The 21051-nt window shown below is 42.2% G+C and overlaps 2 protein-coding genes across 3 annotated transcripts in view; both read left to right on the top strand.

The window, feature by feature from the left end:
- eif2ak3 (eukaryotic translation initiation factor 2-alpha kinase 3) overlaps positions 1-18454 on the top strand; it is a 32063-nt gene extending 13609 nt beyond the window's left edge. Inside the window, exons 3-18 of the mRNA XM_051381626.1 lie at positions 5354-5548; positions 5720-5850; positions 6128-6395; positions 6565-6730; positions 6840-6965; positions 7188-7310; positions 7484-7713; positions 8085-8197; positions 10264-10386; positions 10858-11007; positions 11765-12323; positions 12741-12914; positions 13346-13519; positions 13651-13752; positions 14499-14561; positions 15432-18454. Of these exons, the coding sequence (XP_051237586.1) occupies positions 5354-5548; positions 5720-5850; positions 6128-6395; positions 6565-6730; positions 6840-6965; positions 7188-7310; positions 7484-7713; positions 8085-8197; positions 10264-10386; positions 10858-11007; positions 11765-12323; positions 12741-12914; positions 13346-13519; positions 13651-13752; positions 14499-14561; positions 15432-15620 (2886 nt within the window). The 3' untranslated portion in view covers positions 15621-18454. The remainder of the gene's footprint in view (positions 1-5353; positions 5549-5719; positions 5851-6127; positions 6396-6564; positions 6731-6839; positions 6966-7187; positions 7311-7483; positions 7714-8084; positions 8198-10263; positions 10387-10857; positions 11008-11764; positions 12324-12740; positions 12915-13345; positions 13520-13650; positions 13753-14498; positions 14562-15431) is intronic.
- A 1328-nt stretch (positions 18455-19782) lies between these two features.
- atrn (attractin) overlaps positions 19783-21051 on the top strand; it is a 130720-nt gene continuing 129451 nt past the window's right edge. For both annotated transcript variants that reach the window (XM_051381533.1, XM_051381523.1), the window contains exon 1: positions 19783-20271. In XM_051381533.1, the coding sequence (XP_051237493.1) occupies positions 20033-20271 (239 nt within the window). In that variant the 5' untranslated portion in view covers positions 19783-20032. The remainder of the gene's footprint in view (positions 20272-21051) is intronic.

Below are 21051 nucleotides of genomic sequence, written 5' to 3'. Positions count from 1 at the left end.
TTTTCTCTCTCTGTAAATGTAGAGGTTAAACTTAGAGAAGCCAGCATTTTGTTTGGAGACATTTTCTATAGATAAACAGTTATTGTTTACTAATTTAAATCTTGTCTTAGCTTATTCTACAGCAAGTAACAGACGTTCTCTCTAGAAACTGGTAGAAGTATCCAAATTGTAATGAATTAAAAATGAAGTAGTCGGAGTAAAACCAGTAGAACACAGCAGCAAAGTATTTCTGTCACTACTTTTCACAGTGGCTTTATACACTCTCTGGGGACATTACATTGTTTTCCTTGCCTTTATATCTGTGTTCAGTGTGTGAGACTTCACAAGACGTGTCAAGAAATTCATAGACAGACACACGTGTAACATCCTCCTGTCATCCTCCAGTGTGCTCATGTTGTGACAGAGGATGCTGACTCTGTTTGTGTGTGTTAGACTCCCTCTATCTGTGCTTGTTTTCACCTGTTGGCTTTCATTTGGCTGACAGAGCGGAACGAGGAGAGATGCCTGTCGGTTCCGAACCCGGTGACTCGCAGTGACGTCATTTGTTATGATCCCCTGTGTGTGTGTGTGTGTGTGTGTGTGTGTGTGTGTGTGTGTCTTTTATGCCCATGTACTTTATGTAAGTTTAAATCTAGCCTTGCCCTCTCTGCCCTCAGTAACCTGGGATGCCTTTCTGCTGTGGTGGTGGTGGGGGGGGGCTGCCACTGTCTCCTGTCCCCCCCCGCCTCCTGAGCGCTTAGCAACTGTTTCATTGGTGCTTGCCGGGTCCCTGAGACACCAGTCTGCTCAGTGATTAGAGGCTAGGGGGGGTCTGCCGCCGTGCCATTGGCTGGCCTGACATGCCGGGGAGGAAACAGCCAGTCACCTGCTGCATCCTGCGGAGTGTGTACATTTCTTTTTTTTTTTTTTTTGTGGAATGAGGGACAGCAGAACCACAAACAGCATTGTCTGCAGAAAAAGACGCCATCACTTCAGAAAACCAGGAGTTGCTGGGAGGGGTGTTAGAGGGGGGGTGAAGAGGGGTTGTGTGTATGTGGAGTGGGGGGTTACATGGTGGGAGTCAGTGCCAACATGGAGTGAGTCATGCTGTGGGGGGCGGGGTTAAAGGGATGTAGAAGAGGGAGGAGGAGGGTTGGGTGATCAGGGAGGTGAGGTAATGCCACAGACCAGAGATGATGTCATCACAGAATAGACAATACACACAGACACACACACACACACACACACACACACACACACACACACACACACACACACACACACACACATCGCGTACCTCTGCCGGCATGCAGCGTGAATGAATGAACGAAGAGAGAATTTGATTTATCGCTACACAATGACTAACGATTGATCACCTAGCTGTGACTAATGTGACAAGCAATAATTCTTTCAGCGCGGCGAAAGGAAATGAAAAAGGCCAGATGGGCGATATTTTGGGCAGAAAGTCGATCCCTCTTCCAGCCGCTTTGATTTTGCTGTGATTGTTGTGTCTTTTTGTTTTTGTCCTGCTCAAACCACCAACATTTCTTGGTCTCACGCTGTCTGCAGCCTTTAAGTGGAGCAGTAGCCTTGTGGGCCAACAGTGGCACATTAGCGGCGGGTGAGAGCTGACAGTGTTTGACAGGACCGCTGGAGCATCGGCAGCAACGCACACACCAGCGTCTGACCCCCCCCACCCCCTCTCCCTCTGAACCTACACCCCCCACACCAACATTTCCCAAGGGGGGAGTACAGTGACATGATGAGTAATATGGAATAATTATGAAGTGCTCCAGCTCATTTGAATTTTGAAATGATATTTGATATTTATAAGATATACTAATAAAGATGAACTAAAAAGCATTATAGTGTAGTGAACATATAGTGTTAATGCTACAAAAACAAATATATGAAACTACAGTCTGTCCATACGGAGTTAAGACACTGGAGTCTCCCTGCAGCTAACACATGAATATCTTAAAATAACTGAATGGCTCTGGTCTCAGAGTGATAGTGGAATTCTTTTTTTAGAAAAAGGCGCATCCACACATTCAAAAAATAAAGCGGGTAAGACTTGAATGAATCTGTGTTATAGCTCTTTAAAAATTAATAGGCATAGGAAAGTCATCGCAAAAGAGGCACGAGCAGAAGGAAAACGTTTGTGCTGAGGAGTCTGTTTTTTAAAAAAAAAAAAATCATTTAGAACATTTTTGTAAGCGATTAGCTTATTTTAATCTTTTATTATTCTACATAAATTGAAAACGCAAACCATTTTCTTTTGTTTTCAAGATGTAACAAAAAAATAAAACAAACAGACGAGACAAAGACATGAAAAACAGAGTGGGGGTGGGAGTCTGATCATAATTTTATACACAGTTCACCAAAGGATACCTTTTAATTTGCTTTGATGGGGGGGTTTCCATGTTATTAAGAAAGACTTGGCATATCTTACCACATCAACAAAACATAATTTTCTTTCTTGAATGCTATGCAGCTAAAATTTTTCAATGACCTTATTCTGATTGGCAGACAGAAACGGATTTCCATTTTAATGGAATACATTTTCTTAGCAATAGCTAGCAGGATTTCTGTGAGCTTCATGGCATGTCTAAATTTACCCACCACACATATATCAGGATCTAGCGGGAAAGTAATAACATCTTAAATAATGTTCTGCAGGTTTGATACCAAAAGTCAGAACATTTGTGACACCCCAAGGTGGGTTGTTGGAGTTTTCCCTCATCTAAAACCATAAACAACAAAGAGGTTAGCAGTAAAGCTATATTTATGCAGTATGGATGGGGTGAAAAAGACGCAGACGCAGGACATGTAACGGGATGAGTGTTTATCCGGGCATAGTGTAGAAGGAACAGCACTTCTACATAAATCAAGCCAGATTTATGCCCATTGAATAATATTACAGAAGAATAAAAGTTTATGTTTTAAAAAAGATGTGTCACATTGGCCACCTCCACTAGCCATAAAAGACCTTCAGCTGTAAATAACTTAATTAAGAAGTCATCTCAGTCTCATCTGTTCTCAGCCGTTTTTAAATCACTAAACTTTAGTGCCTTCCTTGATGATTTTCATATAGACAGACTGCTTTTTTGATTCAGGAGCTGTCAAAATACAACAGAGAAATGGTTAATAATTGACAGATTTTTGTTTTTATTATAAGGATTATGGTCCTGCTCTATATGAAAGGAGTCCTGAAATAACTTGTGTCCTGTTATGATTTGGCGCTATATAAATGAAATTGAATCAAATTGAAATTTGCAGGTTATCACTCATCACCTGCTCAAACTGCAGTGATGATTGTCAAATTATTGAACATCCAGGTAACATAAACCACTATATTATTATTTAATGTTAGGAAGTTAGTTGACATTGCCATTGTCATCAGGGCAGGAGGGACCTAGAGTGATTTTATTTATTCATTTACAAGGAGAATTCAGTGATTCGCGATCTCATGGCAATATATATGGATAAATGCTACATAAATAATGCAAAGTCTCACAAAACGTTTGACAACTTCTGTTTGTTTTGATCTCATCTAAAGTTTTGTAGGGCCAGTCAGATATCAGAGAACAGTGTCCATGAGTGTTTTGAGTGAGTCTGTGGACATGGAGGAGATGGATGAGCAGCTGAGAGAAGAGATCCAGGGTAACTGGTGTTAGAACACTGGGCCGGATCAGAGACATGGATTAAGGCATCAGGAGCAGGATGACTCATCCACAGCTTTGAGAAGTTCCCCTCCGCTGTAAACCTCTTTGCACACCCTCAGCCATACAAGCATGGTGTGATGTGATGGTCAGATTATTAACCCCTCCTCCTTTCACTTGCTAAATTTATCCTCATCTTGTCTCCAAACCAACCCCCCCCCCGCAACTAAAAAGATGACATCACCTCTGCTCCTGGCTCTGCTCTCTAGTAAATCATTCTGCCACACATTTCTCCCTCCTGGCATTTTAATCCACCACAAAGCAATTACGCTGACTGTTTGACTGTCTTATCCCCTCAGACTCGAGACTCTGATAAGAATTCCAAAATTAGGTGATTGATAGGTCGCATTTCGGACACCAGCAGCACCTCATGTGTTTATCACTTTTGGAAGCATCCAATAACAAGACAAGTCATCACTAATTGGTCCAAAATTGCTATTATGTCACTGAAAAGTTTGTTGAAAAGAGTGAGTCACAACTAGATGACAGCCTTTTGTATAATAATGATTGAAGTACTTGTAGAAAATGGTCGTCCTTATACCCCCTGCCGAGCCAAAGCTGTGCAGGTTAAATCAGGATTAGGCTCAGGTTTTTACAATGATGTCATGCTTGCTGCCCCCCTACAGTGAGCAACTAACAGCACACACATACAGGAGCACACACACATTATCCATGGTTGCACACTTTTATAAAGATTCAGGTTAATTACTTAGGCTCTTAGTTGTGTAATGGTCCCAAGCCTGTGGATTGAGTCCAAGTGTGCGGGGGCTAAAGCTGCTGCTGTGTAGGCGGATGTGTGTCGGACAGTGTTGTCTGTGTAGGCAAGTGTTTCTGTGTTTGAACTATTGTCTGTCTGAACTGAAAACGGCTTTTCAAACTGTAATAGATATTCCAGGAGTTCTGATGTGTGTTAAAAGCTATTGCATCAGACATAAGGAACATATCATTTAATCTAAATCAGTTCTTTTGCTTAGTGACACTGGAGCAGAGTTTCATAATTAAATAATGTAGTTTCTTCAACAAGAGTGCCAGTAGTCCTCACATACTATTCTGTAGGAGGACGAGAATTTGTATTGGACTACAAGATACAGGAAAATCAACCAGCAGTCACCATGTTAGGTTGGAGGTTGTAGGGTAGAGCAGCCACACAGACCATATCAAATTATACCGGCAACATGTACACATTCTCCAGATATAGACGCTGAAACTGTAGGGGAAGATGTCAGACAGTAAAAAAAAAAAAAAAAACTTATTTTATTAACTTAACACCTCCTGTTTCAGTTTCATATTAAGAACTTTCTAGCATTTCAAAAACAAGAATTGTCAAACTAAAAAGCGACCATCTGTGCCTGAGTGCACTCAAATGTGACAATTTCCACAAAAGCTAGCTAACCTATAAACTGCCAGATTAAGTAGGGGCCAATCCATGGTGGGTCCGTGATTTTGGCCCCTTTATATACATGTCCATACTGTGAAATAACCAAGATGAAAAATATTAAAGAACAAACTTGATTTGTATATTGAATGAGAACTTAAAAAATTCGTACCTGTTCTTCTTGAAATGTACTTTTCCAACTGATAAACATCGACTTGTTTTTGACACATCAGCCATCAACACTGACACTTTAAAACCAACCTGTTTCTCCCTGCAGGTGTTTGGCAATAAGATGGTCATCCCTTCACTGGACGGTGCCTTGTTTCAGTGGAACCGGGACAGGGAGAGCATGGAGGCAGTGCCTTTCAGTGTGGAGTCCCTGCTGGACTCGTCCTACCGAATCGGAGAGGACACTGTCCTGGTCGGGGGTAAATCCCTAACTACATATGGCCTGGGGGCCTACAGTGGCAAGGTCAGTAAAATCACTTCAACTAAAGCTTGTAGTGTGCTTTTAAAGACTTGAATTTTTCTAACCGTACCAAATGTTTTTGAAAGAGGCCAGCATAACACCAACTTGGTCTCCGCACATTAACACAGTAGAATAACCTGTCTTTGTAATTTCCCCTCACGCTGTTTGCCTCAGCTTCGGTACATCTGCTCTGCGGTGGGCTGCAGTCGCTGGGGGGAAGACGAGCTGGAGCCCGAAGACGTCCTCTTGCTGCAGAGGACTCAGAAGACTGTGCGAGCCATCAGACCCCGATCAGGGATGGAGAAGTGAGTTTTCCTTAATCAGTCAATCATTGTCATTGTCAGTCAGCTGGATAGTCAGCATGAGTCATGAAGCAGCTACTGTATCTTGTGTGGTTTTGCAGAAAGTGTCACAGACACTTGATTGACTTTCTGTCAGTGGTAAATCTGTAATTGTGTTAAACAGGCCCATGTTAAATAATTATTGCTTTTGTTTACAAGTCGATCCTTAATTGTGATGATCAGTAACAAAATTAAAATTGAAGTAGTGTTTTCAGTCGTGTATTATCACTCTTGCTACTAGGTGGAACTTCAGTGTTGGAAACTTTGAGCTGAAGCTCCTTCCGGAGATGCAGTCTGGAATGAACTTCCTGGAAGGAGAAGTTGTGAATGGCGACGACTGGAGGGAGAGTCAGCAGGTCATCAGTGATGAACCAAAAGAGAGAGAGCAGACGAAGAGCCAGCAAAAGCAGAACCAGAATCTGGACCTCGTTATCAAAGTGTCTGTTCCCGATTGGAAGGTCATGGCCTTCAGTACCGAGCCTGATGGACAGCTGGTCTGGGAACGTCAGGTGAGATGTTACAAACTGCCCCAAAAACCCCATTGGGATCAGTAATTTCACAGCATTTACTGAGCATGTTTGGAACGGTTTATTTGAACTCTTGGCTGCTTGAGTTCAGTGCTTAATGACGCTCCCTATGGAGAAGAATAACTCATTCTGTATCACCTGTGTTGTGTAGTTCTGCACACCCATCGCTTCGGCTTGGCTGGTTGGCGGGGGGAAGGTCACACCAATCACCCTGTTTGACGACAATGCCTACAGCAACCAGTCGGAAACTGAGGAGGAGGAGGATGATGAGAATCCGAAGAAGGCCAGAGGAGCTGCAGAGTCCAGTGTTTACCTTGGTAAATTCATACTCGGACTGCAAGCGTTGTAATGTTTAGTTGCATTATTCGTAATATCTGAGGTGCCAGTGAATCGAGTGCATGTATAACTTTGCCCTTGGTTTATCAGGGATGTTCCAGGGACAGCTCTACCTCCAGTCCTCTGTGAGGATCTCTGAAAAGTTCCCTTCCAAAGCCATTGGATCGGAAAAAGACATAATTCCACTACCAACTGTTAAATGGAAGCCCTTAATCCGTAAGTCCACATCGCCTTACTCATTAGGTGCTGTGTCTAAGCATCAAGGCAACTTATTTTGTGAGGGCAACCTTTGGGGTGAGCAGCGACCAGAGACTGAGTCCATTATGCTTTGACTTTAATCCCCTTAATGGTTGACTATCCTTTGCTTGTTATTCCAACTCTGTTGATCCCTCTTTCTACCGAGATCAAAGACCGTATTCATCTTTGTCCTTGACACAGATTCCCCATCTCGGACACCAGCCCTGGTCGGCTCTGATGAATTTGACAAGTGTCTGAATAATGACAAGTTCTCCCATGATGAATACAGCAACGGAGCCCTGTCCATCCTTCAGTATCCATATGGTAAGAACCTGATACTGGACATATGCTGTAAAAAAACAAATAATGTCTTACCAGTAGCTGCAGTACGCAATAGGCATGCTGCATAAGCACCCAGAGTGTACAGCATAGAAAAGTGAATTGGTTGACAGGACAAAATGAACAAAACCCCCACTGACTGATTTTCCTCTGTGTAGACAACGGCTACTACTTCCCCTACAACAAGCGTTACAGGGAGAAACGTGACAGTGCCGTGAGTGTGATAAAGGGAAATGGGGCGGGAGGTGAGAGTCGCAGGAGGAAGGACCCGGTGCTGTTGCTGCCCTGGTGGAAGGAGATCCTCGGCACCATCGTCTTCTGCATCGCCGCCACCACCTACATCGTCCGCAAGTTCTTTCACCCCCCTGCCCCTGTGGCCTATGTCAGGGTAAGAGCACAGATACAGCCTGCAGCATGAAATACCATAGTCACAGTGACTGCTGGTGGTTATTCCTGTCACACAATGTTAATTTAGACATTGCATGCAACAACTACAGTAAGAAAAACTTTGATTTCTGCTTTATCACACATATTTATGACCCCATCGAGAAATATTTCCTCAAAATATGACACATAACAAACTTTATTGTGACATCCATGTCCATGTTTTAATTTGAGTGATTTAAAAACTTAATTTCAAACTATAGAGTAACAATTCTGTTCTTATAAAACAACATATAAACAGGTGATTCTTCTGTGTCCTAAATATTTATTATTCCCTCAATGTGTCTTTTGCTGTCCTCCTTCTGTCCCTCAAAGCAACGGAAAGAGTCGGAGACACAGTGCCAGACAGACTGCAAGTATGACCTTGAGGTTGTGGAATCCAAAGAGCCGGTTGCTATGGAGACCCGTTCCAGCGAATATGTGTCCAGGTACATCATTAACACACTGCGAAGCTGAGGCAGAATATGCTCCGTGTGAATGTTTTTTTTGTCATGACTCAGGAGAACTTCACGTAACACTTACTACTGTGTGGGGAATTGTTATCCTCACACTTGAAAGTCGCATGCGAGTCTCACTCTTTCAAGGTGTAGCTACAGATTCGGCACTGTTACCATGGTGACCACTGGTCTTCCAGCCTGCCTTGATAGGACAAGGCAGAGATGGGAGATACCAGTCCTAGTAGTACATGATTGGATAACTCAGCTGTTTGCCATCAAATGAAAATGACCTTGGCCCCCGCAGACCCCGCCCTACCCAGGAGCATCTGCCACAGGGTCGGAGTGTCACTTTACATCACTGTCAGCGCATTGTCAGAAGTTTTTTTTTTGTTGCTTTGGACAGCCCAAATATGATCGGTAGCCAGAATTTATGGGCTGCCACTGACCTCCTGTAATCTGATCGATGGAGTTTGCATGTTTACATTTGTTAGCTGAATAATATGGCTCTACCCCCCCCCAGGTTTTTTTTCTCCTGTTGTCATCACTTGCACATTCTCTTCTTTTGATCCACCCTAAAATGACAAACAACACACACCCGCCCCTTTCCTACAAAGCTGCTGCTGCAACCCATGCATATTGCTTTAGCCGTTAAAGTTTCCCGAAATAAAACTGGTGGCTGTTGCAGCAGCTGAGGCAGGAATGAGTCAGGATCATCACGAGGGAGATGGAGATCAGGAAGCAAGGTCTGAATCACATGTGCCCCCACATTTCCGAATAAGACAGCCTTCAAACCCCTAAAAATCCTGAGCAGGCATGCTTTGACTGGGTGTAGAACAGTGCTTCACAAACTTTTTTTTAGAGCACGGCACCCTTGTCATGGCACCCTGAGCCGCCACTGCCACCTGCCAATATAACAGGAATACATTGGGGATTTGATATTATATTATATTACATTAAATCTGTATTAAGTATATAATAATAATTGCTCATTCTCAAACAGAGATTTACTGATAAATATTTCATTTCAAATAAACAGTGAATACAATTATGTACACTAATATTTTTATATTAAAATTAAGTTTTATTTTAAAAGCCTGCTGCACATACTGGTAGAGAGAGAGCACGACCTGCAGGTCTGACTCCACAGACAGGTGGTTTCTGGTCTTGTTTTCTTTTATATCAGGGGTTGAGAGAGCCAGATCACACATTTATGACGTATATCTGTCCTCCACAAGCAGCCACAACCTGTTCATTAAGCCGTCAGCCATGTTGTGTTCACTCTGATTTTAGTTTTGTTGGTCAGCTCAGATTGAGCTCTCTTTACTAAGTCAAATCTTTCCATCCGTTGCCTGGTGGGTCACTGTTTTCCTGACTGCTGAGCTCTTAAAGTCTCAACCTGGAAAGTGTGTTATGTTACTATGGCAACCAGCATCCATGAGTTTTCATGTCATTAGCTGTAGCGTAACAGCAAAATGTTTTTAATACAGTGATAATGATTTTTATTTTCATTCATTTTATTTACAATCTTAAGGCATGCTTGACCCGACCCCTGTTCACTTTGAGCACCGCTGGTGTAGAGGAGAGTAAATGGAGGCAGAGTTTGGTAGTGTGAAACAACAAAAACTGAATAAAAATAAATAAATAAAAATTAGAATAACAGAGAACTTGGTTGTGGTTTTAAATGGTTTGTGAAGCTGCAAGATGGGAGAAAAATCATGTTATATACAAACATTTGTCTATGCTGTTCTTAAGCATACTCTGTCTTAGCCTAGTTATTTTTTCTCACAGCACAACATTAATTTAAATACAACTGTTTCGCTGTGAGTTGGTTACCTGCCAGCTCAGCAGCCACAGCCAGCCTTGACAGGGATTTGGCTCCTTCCCTGATAATCACCTTTTACCACTTAATAAGCCTCCTGACCACAGTGAATTGTATGATCTCTGGTCTTTTGTTGTCAGGCATGTATGTGATAACCCTATGTCACACACAGCTCCCTCCTACCAATGAGAAACGTGTGACTTTTCTTTGCATAATGACCAAAGTGCCTTCTCCCCAGGTACCTGACTGACTTTGAGCCGGTGCAGTGCCTCGGCCGCGGGGGTTTTGGTGTTGTGTTTGAAGCCCGCAACAAAGTGGACGACTGCAACTACGCCATCAAAAGAATCCGTCTGCCCAACAGGTAGCGCCTCTCGCTGGTCACACCCCAGACTTCCTTGCTGGAGGCTATTAGCACTTCCTTTATCTCTGTTTTCTTTTAAAGCTGTTAGATTGAGTTATGTAAGCTGCAGCCTACTTCTAAATACAGAAGCATTTTGATAAAGACATTTTGGTACAAATATTAGCCATGCATTAATATTTATACTGACGAGTGTGGAATAAAAGTGTTAAGCAACAGCAGCTCTGCCTTTATTTCCATTTCAGGAAAGTGCATAACTAATGAGTCTGTTAATCATTTTCATGTCCAGTGCTTTTGACTGGGCCCATGTGACCGTCATTACAGTTAGTGTAATGGAGTGTGTGACTAGGAATACTAAACACAAAAAGTCTAATAATAAACAGCAAAGTCTCTGTTGGAATTGTGTCTTGAGATTCTAGACTTTGTGATTAAAATGTGGATTAAACTCTAACGCTCAGTTTTTACGTCATTCAGAGAGCTGGCTCGTGAGAAGGTGATGCGAGAGGTGAAGGCCCTCGCCAAGCTGGAGCACCCGGGGATTATCCGCTACTTCAACGCCTGGCAGGAGAGCCCCCCTGAGGGCTGGCAGGAAGAGATGGACCAGAGGTGGCTGAAAGATGCCAGGTGAGCCGGGGCTTTTGAACCTGTTATCTTGTACAGCTCACCAGGTCGAGCATGGCACTAACACTGCCAGGGGTCTGTCGTCCAGGGATGGCATCCGTGCAAAGACTTTAACCCCTCCCCTCAGGAGAAACAGTGACATTTATTACACCACAGACTTTACATCACTCGCCTCACTTCACTGGTTGATTAACACAGATGTTTGAGTGCCAGGGGATGAAAAGCACACAAGCATGTTTGCAATTGGAAGTGTGGTGTGTTTACTCCTCTCTGTTAGTTTGCTTGGGTAGATAAGAGCTAAAAGTAGCACCAGATAAGCGTGCAGAGATTCTTCTTTTGAGGGCGCATCAAAGGTTGGTGCACAATAAATGCTGGGCTTCATGCCAAATTAAATAAAGTGTAAGTGTGGTTGCACCCTGAATTGGACCTCTTGTTAATTCTGTTTGCTTACTTTTCACTGTTTTTAAGTATTTTGGAAGTATAACTATTTTATAGCACATTTGCACAGTTATCTTCAATAATTAGTGGTAACATTGACAAAGTAGTTATTTGATTGTTTCACGCTGAGTTACAGTGCATTGGCATTGAAATTCTTAGTTCTCAGGCTCCCTCCAACAATGCTCATACACTACATATAAAAGAAATAGGTATAGTGTGATATGTGCAGGTATAAACAGGTAGTAATTAAGGAGTATGTATGATTAGCATATATATTGTACCAGTAAGCCTGTCAGCAACATCACTCCTTTCCCTCTTTCAGTACCACTGACTGGCCAATGAGCTTCCTTGACCACATGGAGGCACTGTCAGTCAAAGTTCCAGTGTCCAGCTCAGTGTCACCCGTCTCTGGGCCCGGAGGAGACTCTCTGGAGGCCTCCGTGGATGCGCGGGCCCTGCTCACCAGCAGTGCTGGTGGTGCTGTAGGTTTTGATGTTGACATTGGAGACCTGTCCTTCCACCCACTGCTGGGCCACGACAGCCTGATGTCTGAGAGGGACAGCCAGGCCGACCCCGACGTCTCAGACACCCCGCACTCTTTCGAGCTCTGTCCTCCACGCGGTCCCAGCGACTGCACCTCTTCTTCCTTTGACATCGTGTTCGAGGACTCGGGGTGCGATCGGGATGCCGACGCAGACACGGACTCGGCTTCTGGTGCAGCCAGTCCAGGCACAATGACAGAGAAGAACAGCTCGTCTTCCTCGCACACCAGACGACAAGAATCTGTCCCCCCTTCCTCTTCCTCTCCCCCCCGGCCAACCTCACTTACCCTTGCTCTCCCCACAACTCCTCCAACCCAGCGAGTCCAACCGTCTCCCAAGGTCAGTCAATCATTCACTGAATCAGCTGCAATTAACTGCTGCTAAAATCTTGTTTCACCTTGATGAGGTTTATTTTGGCTCTTTATTATAAATATCAGTCTGTACTGTTGTGCTTACAGGGTTGTTGTTGAAGTTTGGGTTTTGCAGCTTACAGGTTTTTGTCTTCTTTAGCTCAAGTACAAAAACAAATTGTGGTGTGGACATCTGCTGTGCAATTTAGCAACATTTAATTAATGAGAATATTCATTATTAAACAAAGATCTTGTATTTTCAATAGTTTTGCCTTTTGGATCAAAATGACACATCTATGATTTGGGGGAAAGGAATATATCTACACTTCTTTTGTTCTCTAAAAGTTTCCAGTTTCAAAACATTGGTGAATAGTAATGTATTGAAACCTTCATCTCCTGTCTCCAGGTGTACCTGTACATCCAGATGCAGCTCTGTCGGAAAGAGAACCTGAAGGACTGGATGGCTCAGCGCTGCCTCCCGGAGCAGAGGGAGCACAACCAGTGTCTGGATATCTTCCTTCAGATTGCAGAGGCCGTTGATTTCCTGCACAGCAAGGGCCTCATGCACAGGGACCTCAAGGTGAACACACTGCACTCTGTCCGCTGTACAGGCAGAAGTGAAAGTATTTTAGCAGGAAGATACAGTAATCCTGTGCACCATCCTTTTTTTTATCCTAAATCTCTCACTGGAACTGTAGTAGAGAAGTATTTCCCTCTGTATAATTTCTGTGGAGTCATAATTTTTGCCCTAAAATCAAAATTAATTAATTAAATTCAACAATTATCCCTTTCTAGTGTATTGCAAGTGACACGTAAAAACGTAATGTGCAATACAAAAGAAAAACACACAGGAAGCATGTGCCTGGTATAAAGACAGTTAGCTAAATCTGCTCTTAAAACTATTATATAGTTATAATGGTGTGTCTGTGTGTGTCTGTGTGTGTCTGTGTGTGTCTGTGTGTTTTTAATGTTCGGTACATGTTACATAACCTGTCACCATCCGCCCTCCAGCCCTCCAACATCTTCTTCACTATGGATGACGTGGTGAAGGTGGGAGACTTCGGCCTGGTGACGGCCATGGAGCAGGAGGAGGATGAGGACGAGGCGAGCGCCCTGACGCCCGCCCCGCTCCTTACCCGACACACGGGCCAGGTCGGCACCAAGCTCTACATGAGCCCAGAGCAGGTGAGCAGACCAACGGACATTTGCAGAAATGTTTTGATTTTCACCAGCACTATAAACATAAACTGAAACTACAATTAAAAAAATAAAGACTTTATATTTCACATTCAATCTTTTCACTTTTGTCCTTACAGCTCTCTGGAAACTCATACTCTCACAAAGTGGACATTTACTCTCTGGGTCTGATCCTGTTTGAGCTGCTGTATCCTTTCAGGACCCAGATGGAGAGAGTGAGGGTGAGTCAGCAAACACATGGGCACATAATTATGCCTTAAGTTTACTTCATTTTCTCTCTAATTTAATTGGATTCCCAAAAGGGTTGTTATACAGCAATAAATTACCCTGTAACTCAGCTTTTAAAGCTGCCAAGCACTTGGTTATTGTAGTCAATTAAGACAGTATTTGCCTGTATTTCTATCCCCTATTTATATTACACAGTGTTTTTGGTTATGTAAGCAAGGCAAAAAACAAAAAGGCAAGTAGGGGTGAATCAAGATTAATTTAACGAAAGCAGGATTGTACAAGGGTGTTTGTGTTGTAAGCAAAATGTACCCAACCTGAACTATTAAAAAGTCTGAGGTAATTAAGGTTTTCAGATCATTTCCCAAACTGACAGGTCACCACAGATTTTAAAGAGTTAAAATGGAAATGATATGATCTCATTTTTGGCTCCAGTCAGAATCCCTGCTGCTGCAATTTGTTTAAGCTAGAGAAGAGAGACTTTCTAATGAGCCAGTGTGTCTTTCTGGCAGCTCTTTTATTCAGTTAATTATTCTATATTGTCTATTTTGAAAACTCTGTTGGGGAAACTGTAATACCTAATCACTATTGTCATTTGAATAATCACTATTGTCAGTTTAAATGGTAGTGTTTCTTTGCCCTTGTGTGTGCGATCGTCCGTGACGTCTTTGTCTCAGTAACAAAGGGCCTGATTAGCCATTAGCACAGCTCCACTCACAGGTGTTTACATCTTTCCTTCCAGACACTGACAGAGGTGAGAGCGCTGCGCTTCCCAGAGGTTTTCTCCAAAAACAACGTTCAGGAGGTGAGTGGCCTTCTGCTGCCACCTAGTGGCTGTAAACTCAAACTACGTCTAAACCCAGAAAAGAAGAGTGTTTTTGTTGTTTATCCTGAGAACAAGCCATAGGTAATTAACATAGTGGGACACATCCAGAGCTGTGAGAGTAATTCTGATTCATTTGGTCTGTCAGATTTAAATTAACTGTCCGCACCAGAATTATCCACTTGGTGAGTCAGACCTGCTGAGCTAATTCATTTAGGAGGTGGAGTTGGATTATTTGGCTCCAATATCAACAGAATATAAAGTTTAATATGCAAATATCTTCATTTTACACACTGAAATGTAAATTTTACATAAAACAACAGCATTAGTATCTCAGATAGTTGTATCAACATGATTTGTAAATATAATTTATATCCATATATTTCCATTAGAATCAAATAATCCATATGTTCAAATAATCAACAAAATATGTTCTTCAGTAGCACACCAGGCACCGGCCTACTGTTTGGTGTTGGGTTGGTTACACTACCTTGTTTACCTGTTTACTTAGTAATGAGATTAACATAATCCCATAGCATAATCTGTGATTCTACAGTTCTGGAAATGCCCTCGCCCTGTTATCCCAGTATCCCACTTTACTAGTTGTGTACTGTTCTATTTTAAGATGTGTGTGTGTGTGTGTGTGTGTGTGTGTGTGTGTGTGTGTGTGTGTGTGGAGTATTTCATGAAATAAGTTGCATGGGTAATTAAGCGCTTAAATTACAATTGGTACTGGTTCTGCTCTGTTATGAGTGTTAAGCAAAGTAAATGAGTTGAACTGATGGATGGTAATATTGCATGACGCTGTTCTGAAAGACCTCACCGTACTGAATGTTTTCTGTCTGTGTTTAGCTGAGTATGGTGCACAGCATGCTGTCGTGGAGCCCCAGCGAGCGTCCTGAGGCGGCTGAGATCATAGGGACTCCCCTCTTCCAGGAGCTGGAGCTGGAGATGCCCTGCCGATTGGCCATGAGGCAGCGCTCCCGCACTTACAGCGCCTCGTCCATGGGCCGTCCCTCACGCCAGACATCAACTACCTGAAAATCCCATCACGCAATATCTAACCCCCCCCCCCATCCCGCAATCTCCCACATTTCCCTTTCATCCCCATACTGGTCTGCCGCCCAAGAGAACAACCTCCCTGCCATCACACACTGCCTCAGACAGGATCACTTTAAACGCCATATACGACAAACGTGCAGTAATTTATCTCTGCGGCTTTACAGCAGCCAGACAAAGTCCTGCACAGTTACTCTTCTTGGCAAATACACATAATGTTACATATTTGCACACCATTATGCTGCCCACGTTCCCAATTTTAATCACACTTACAAGTGAAAGAATATTTTAAAAGCGACAGCCATTCTGTAATGTTCACGACCAGACTTGGCTCAAGTGGTACTTGCAAATAATTCTTAGTGGTTATTTTAAATGGCTCTGAGCACCAGATGGGCAGTGTTTTACTGCCGCCAGTCAGCTTAGTGTAGATTAAGTTGTTACCCACAGAACATCAGAACTAATTGATTGTGAAATGTTTACCTGTGATTGTCAACAACAGACTCAATCATCTAGTACTCAGACATGACAGATGTGCTAAGAACTATTTTAGATATGATTTGATCCCGGTCTGGTCAGAACACGCTGCTTGCTCCATACATTCAGCCAGTGTTCACTCACCCACGCTACACCTCAGGTATCAAAACCAAGAGGACACTCCAAAGGGGCCTTTGATGCTTGATCATCCTATCTACTAGTGACTAGTACCGATCACTGGTACGAGCGCTAACCGGTGTTCTGACACCCAATATGCCTGATTTGGGAGACCAAAAAACCCCCATCTTTTTTCCTGTTTTTTTTTTTTTTTTTTTTTTTTTTTATGAGAAAAGGCGACGTGTTGCTTAGAGAAGAGTTTATGAATCCAGTTCATGAGATCTGATTTGCCTTTAGAAAGGGGTCTGTGGCCCCCTCTGAATGAATGCTGAGCCTCTGGCTGTTGTCTTTTTTGCATGTACCTGATAGGCAGATGAAGGGATGAGTGTGAGTTTGTTATCTTAAAGCCAGTACTTGGAAGCAGTTTTTCTGTGTGTAAATTTACACAATGACTCTGAGGTGCTCAATCATTTTCTAACACCTCCTCTTTGCTCTGTGTACATAATTGAAGGGAAAAATCTGTTTTATATCTTTTTCTTTAATTCAGAAAATATGTTTGATCAATCCTGTATATATTGTAAGGCGCCATTGCTTGTAAATGGCTTTTTCATGAGACAACTGTAAGATAGTGTGATATACTGTGGGAGAGGGAACAAAGAGGAGACGATCTCTGCCATTAATGGATAGCTGAATGTTACAGTGTGACCTCCAGAGACAGATGATGGTAGTCACCTCTTCTAGCTGTTTGAAATTATTCCCAGTGTTTGTTTTCACGTTTGGGCTACCAAGTGGAAGGGGTTTGCCCTGCTTTGAGCACCAAAAGAGAACCTGCAGGACCAGAGTGCCATTTGAAAGTCAGTTAAGTGTGCTTTTCTGTAACTGATAACTCACCTCACATTTTTGAAATTGTGCTACTGTGCTCCAACCCCATCCAGCTGGTGTTTCCGATGAAGCAGAACAAACACGAATACTGAGATCTGCAGCTCTCCCATGATGCAGGAAAAATAGCATTTAGTCAAGCAGATGATACTGTTTTATCCCCTCTACACTGTGTACAGGGGACCTGGACCTGATGCTGGTCTTGTGATCCACATAAGCATTGTTTTATGTACATAAGAAGTGCTGGGAGAGTCACATGACCTGTTTGTAACTACACACACACAAACTGCTAATTGTAATGTGCTTTCAATGATTGTACTTTTCTAAGGATCTTCTCTTTTTGTTTTTTTAAAGAAGCGCAGTTTTTTGATTATTCTGCAGGGTTTTTTGATTACTGTAAAGTCTTTGACTGTGTCTGATACAGGAAGTCAAACTGATGTTCGTTCATCCATCCACTCAACCCACTGAAGATGAGTCATTCTTCTTGTGAAATTATCAATTCTCTCTTCAGAGAGTTTAAAACAGGCCGTACTCCCACCATGATAAAGGTGGAAACTGGAGAGTTTAGTCCCATGATGAAATATCCTCAAGTTAGGGGGGAAAATGTGAAAACTCATGCTGCAAATTCAGATCAAATTTGCTTTGTGAACGACAGTATGTAGGAACAGTTACTTAAGTCCTTTGTTGACAGCGTAACACCTTTTGTAGAATTAATGTTTGATATTTCAAAGAAAGTCTCTCCCACAAAATTAGATGAAAGGATTTAGGAACTTTTTTTCTTCCTCCGTTTTATAGAAGTCAGTTCCTGAGAGAATTGTGATATAAAGAATTGTTTGTGGACAATAACAACCGATAAGAGGGAAACTTCCACTACTTCAATCACCTACAGTAGTAAATAGCTGTATACCATTAACACTGAAAACAGCATTATTGACAATAGTGTATTATTGGAGGTTCTAGAGATTTTCTTCTTTTCACTCAAACCAAGAAAATGTGATTTATACAATAGGTTTTTTCATGCTTTGTTGCATATTGTTCATCCTCCTTTCACTCCCGCCGTTCAGGTATCTTTTCCTGAGGACAATTCCATTGAAAAATCAGACACCCCTCCTCTTCCTCAATCTCTGATGCCTCTGTCTGGAGATGTAGTTGCGTGTTCTTGTGCACAAACCCCATTCTCTGTCCATGTTGTATTGTAAATATGTTTATTTGCTTTATTTATGTTCTGATGACGTGATCAATCCTTTTTGGGTTGGTGTTATTATGAATGCGCTTCATGCGACGGAGCGCGTTGGAATATGATGACTTCTTACAAGTCTAAATTTAATAAACTGTTCTATACCGTTTGTACAGTTTTGTGTCCTTGGTTCTGATTATTCACTCTGGTATTAATCCCATCAACATTATTAGGCAAACGACCACAAAAAACTTTGATAAAAACAGGAATGTTTCTCTTTAAACACCAGTCCTATGAATAATTAGCTCTGGTTTTCGTGCTACTAAAAATTCTGTATAGGCAATATTTATGTTGATACGCAATTATATAGCCTAAGACAATGAAAGAAAACAATAATAATAAGCCTCTTTTGAGGTTTTATTAGTCTCTAATATCACTATTCTGTTGATGAAGTAATAGAGATTCACCACATTGAACATTACTGGATTATTTGTGAAACTAAATTACTACAGTCATGTACATTATGACCTTTTAATGCTCAAGGCAGTTCACCCATGTTAGATTCAGTGCAGGAAAGCTGTTCTATATATATATATATATAAATACTGTACGTGTATTCACACTGACACAGGTGTTTAGTTATTCTGGTTGATAACACCAATGCTTGAAAGATGCAGACGTTACCGCTCTCAGTGTCAGTAAAGCTCAGTCTGTACACACTGACAGAGTCCTGAGAAGAGGTCTTATTCAGGGAAATAATTTAAATCAGCTGTGTGGGTGTTTATAGGTGTGCAAGGGCTCTGATGTAAAGGAAGACCATAACTACATCTAGTGTTCTTATTTCTCAATAGAGTTGAATGGCTAGTAAAATAATTTCCATCCATAGTTTCCATCTTTCTTAATTTCAAAAAAGGTAATTAGATAATCGGTCATTTTTTTATGAGAACAATTTAAATGAATCTATTTGAATTGATAAACATGATTATTCTTATGGGTAAATATCACATTCACTGCTGTAAATTGAGTAATAGCAATCCTTCCTTTGCATGTTTTTTAAATTTAATCCTTTTTTTATTTTAAGAATATTTATTCCAGTAAAATAACACAGAAGATTAGAGGGCATATTTCACGCTTTTTGCTGTTTTGATTTAATCCCCCTTTTCGTTCAGTTTATTTTACTTCTTATTTATACCTGAATATGTATTTACTGTCTCTTTCTTTATATTTCCATATGTTTCTTATTCCTGTAGGTTTGTTATTGTGTGTTTAATCAAAAAAATAAAATAAATAATAATAATTTAGCTTAAAATATGGGCACACAATTTAGGTATTATATTTAATCTTTACAGAATAACCAATAAAAGAAACTATTTATGATCAGGTATTTAGAAAAAAAAAAAAGAGAAGCAAACAGGCTAACTCTTAAAAAGGGGGCGGGATTTCTGCTCTGTTTTCAAAATAAAAGTTTAAAGCCCTGCTTCGCCCCGTGGTTGCGCATTTCCGTTGCCATAACGTCACTTCTGGATGTCAATATGCGGCTTGGTGCGGCGCTGGGTAACGGAACCACTGGGAAGATGTAAACCAAGTAACCAGCAAAGACCAGCCTTAACGACAACACTAAAACGTTACCTCCGGAGAAACCTCACCTCGAGTCCGATAAACGGAGCCACGCCAGCGGGCAGCTCGTTGAGTCGCTATCCCCGAAGCAGCGGAGCGCCTGCCTCAAGCAGCCATCTTTTGTGAGAGAATGTACGGGGCGACACGGCGGGCCTGCTCGGGCTCCGACCGGGGCCGGAGCCTCCTGATGCTGACAACCGCGCTCCTGCTCTCGGTTATCGGGCTGCTCTCCGGGCTGCCGGGGGTCACCGAGGCGAAGGAATGCGACAAACCTTGCATGAACGGCCAGTGCAACACCGCCACCGGCAACTGTGTGTGCTTCCCCGGCTGGGTTGGGGACCAATGCCAGCACTGCGGAGGGCGATTCAGGTACAGTGAACACACACACAGGGGCAGAATAAAGCTGCTTTTTATAATGCACATATACTGGTGTGTGTGTGTGTGTGTGTGTGTGTGTGTGTGTGTGTGTCTGTGTGTGTGTCTGTGTGTGTGTGTGTGCCAAATGTGTACCCAGAGCCCGGGTATGCTGGTGAAGAGATGGCGAGCTGTGCACACCTGAGGCATTTAAACACAGGTCTACTACTACTATTACTACTACTGTTAATGCTGCTAACGTTAGCACCAGGGCACACTTCCACTGGTTCAAATGCAATACATGGTTTTTAAAGGGTTTGAGTTAATGTGATCAGGTGTGTGTGTGTGTGTGTGTGTGTGTGTGTGTGTGTGTGTGTGTGTGTGTGTGGGGCTTACAGTTGACCAATATTGAGCCTCAGTGCCCTTTTTTTTTAAATCTGCATTAACGTCACCATCTTAGTTATCTAGTGCCCCAGATCTGTTTTTATTTTGACCAAAAGCAAGTGATATCTCCCCATTTGTATACCACACTGTGCACTGTGTGGTCACCTGTCCACCAGCTTTGGATTAGGAGCTGTTTGAACCATAGCAGGGCAGCCATGAGGGGATTGATTTCTTTATAATTAAATGTTTTGGTGATATAATGTCAAAGAATTCCCATTTGCAATATCCCAGAAGCCGAGAAGATGTCGCGTTTAAGTTTTGTTCTTGAACCTTTTTTTTTTTAAAGAACAAATGCAGCAAATCCCCACTTTTGAAAAGCTGTAACTAGAGATTTTCTTGCTGTTTCACTTT

Source organism: Dicentrarchus labrax, unplaced genomic scaffold, assembly GCF_905237075.1.
Source record: "Dicentrarchus labrax unplaced genomic scaffold, dlabrax2021, whole genome shotgun sequence".
In the NCBI taxonomy this organism is placed as follows: Eukaryota; Metazoa; Chordata; class Actinopteri; family Moronidae; genus Dicentrarchus; species Dicentrarchus labrax.
This window is presented reverse-complemented; position numbering and strand designations above follow the sequence as displayed.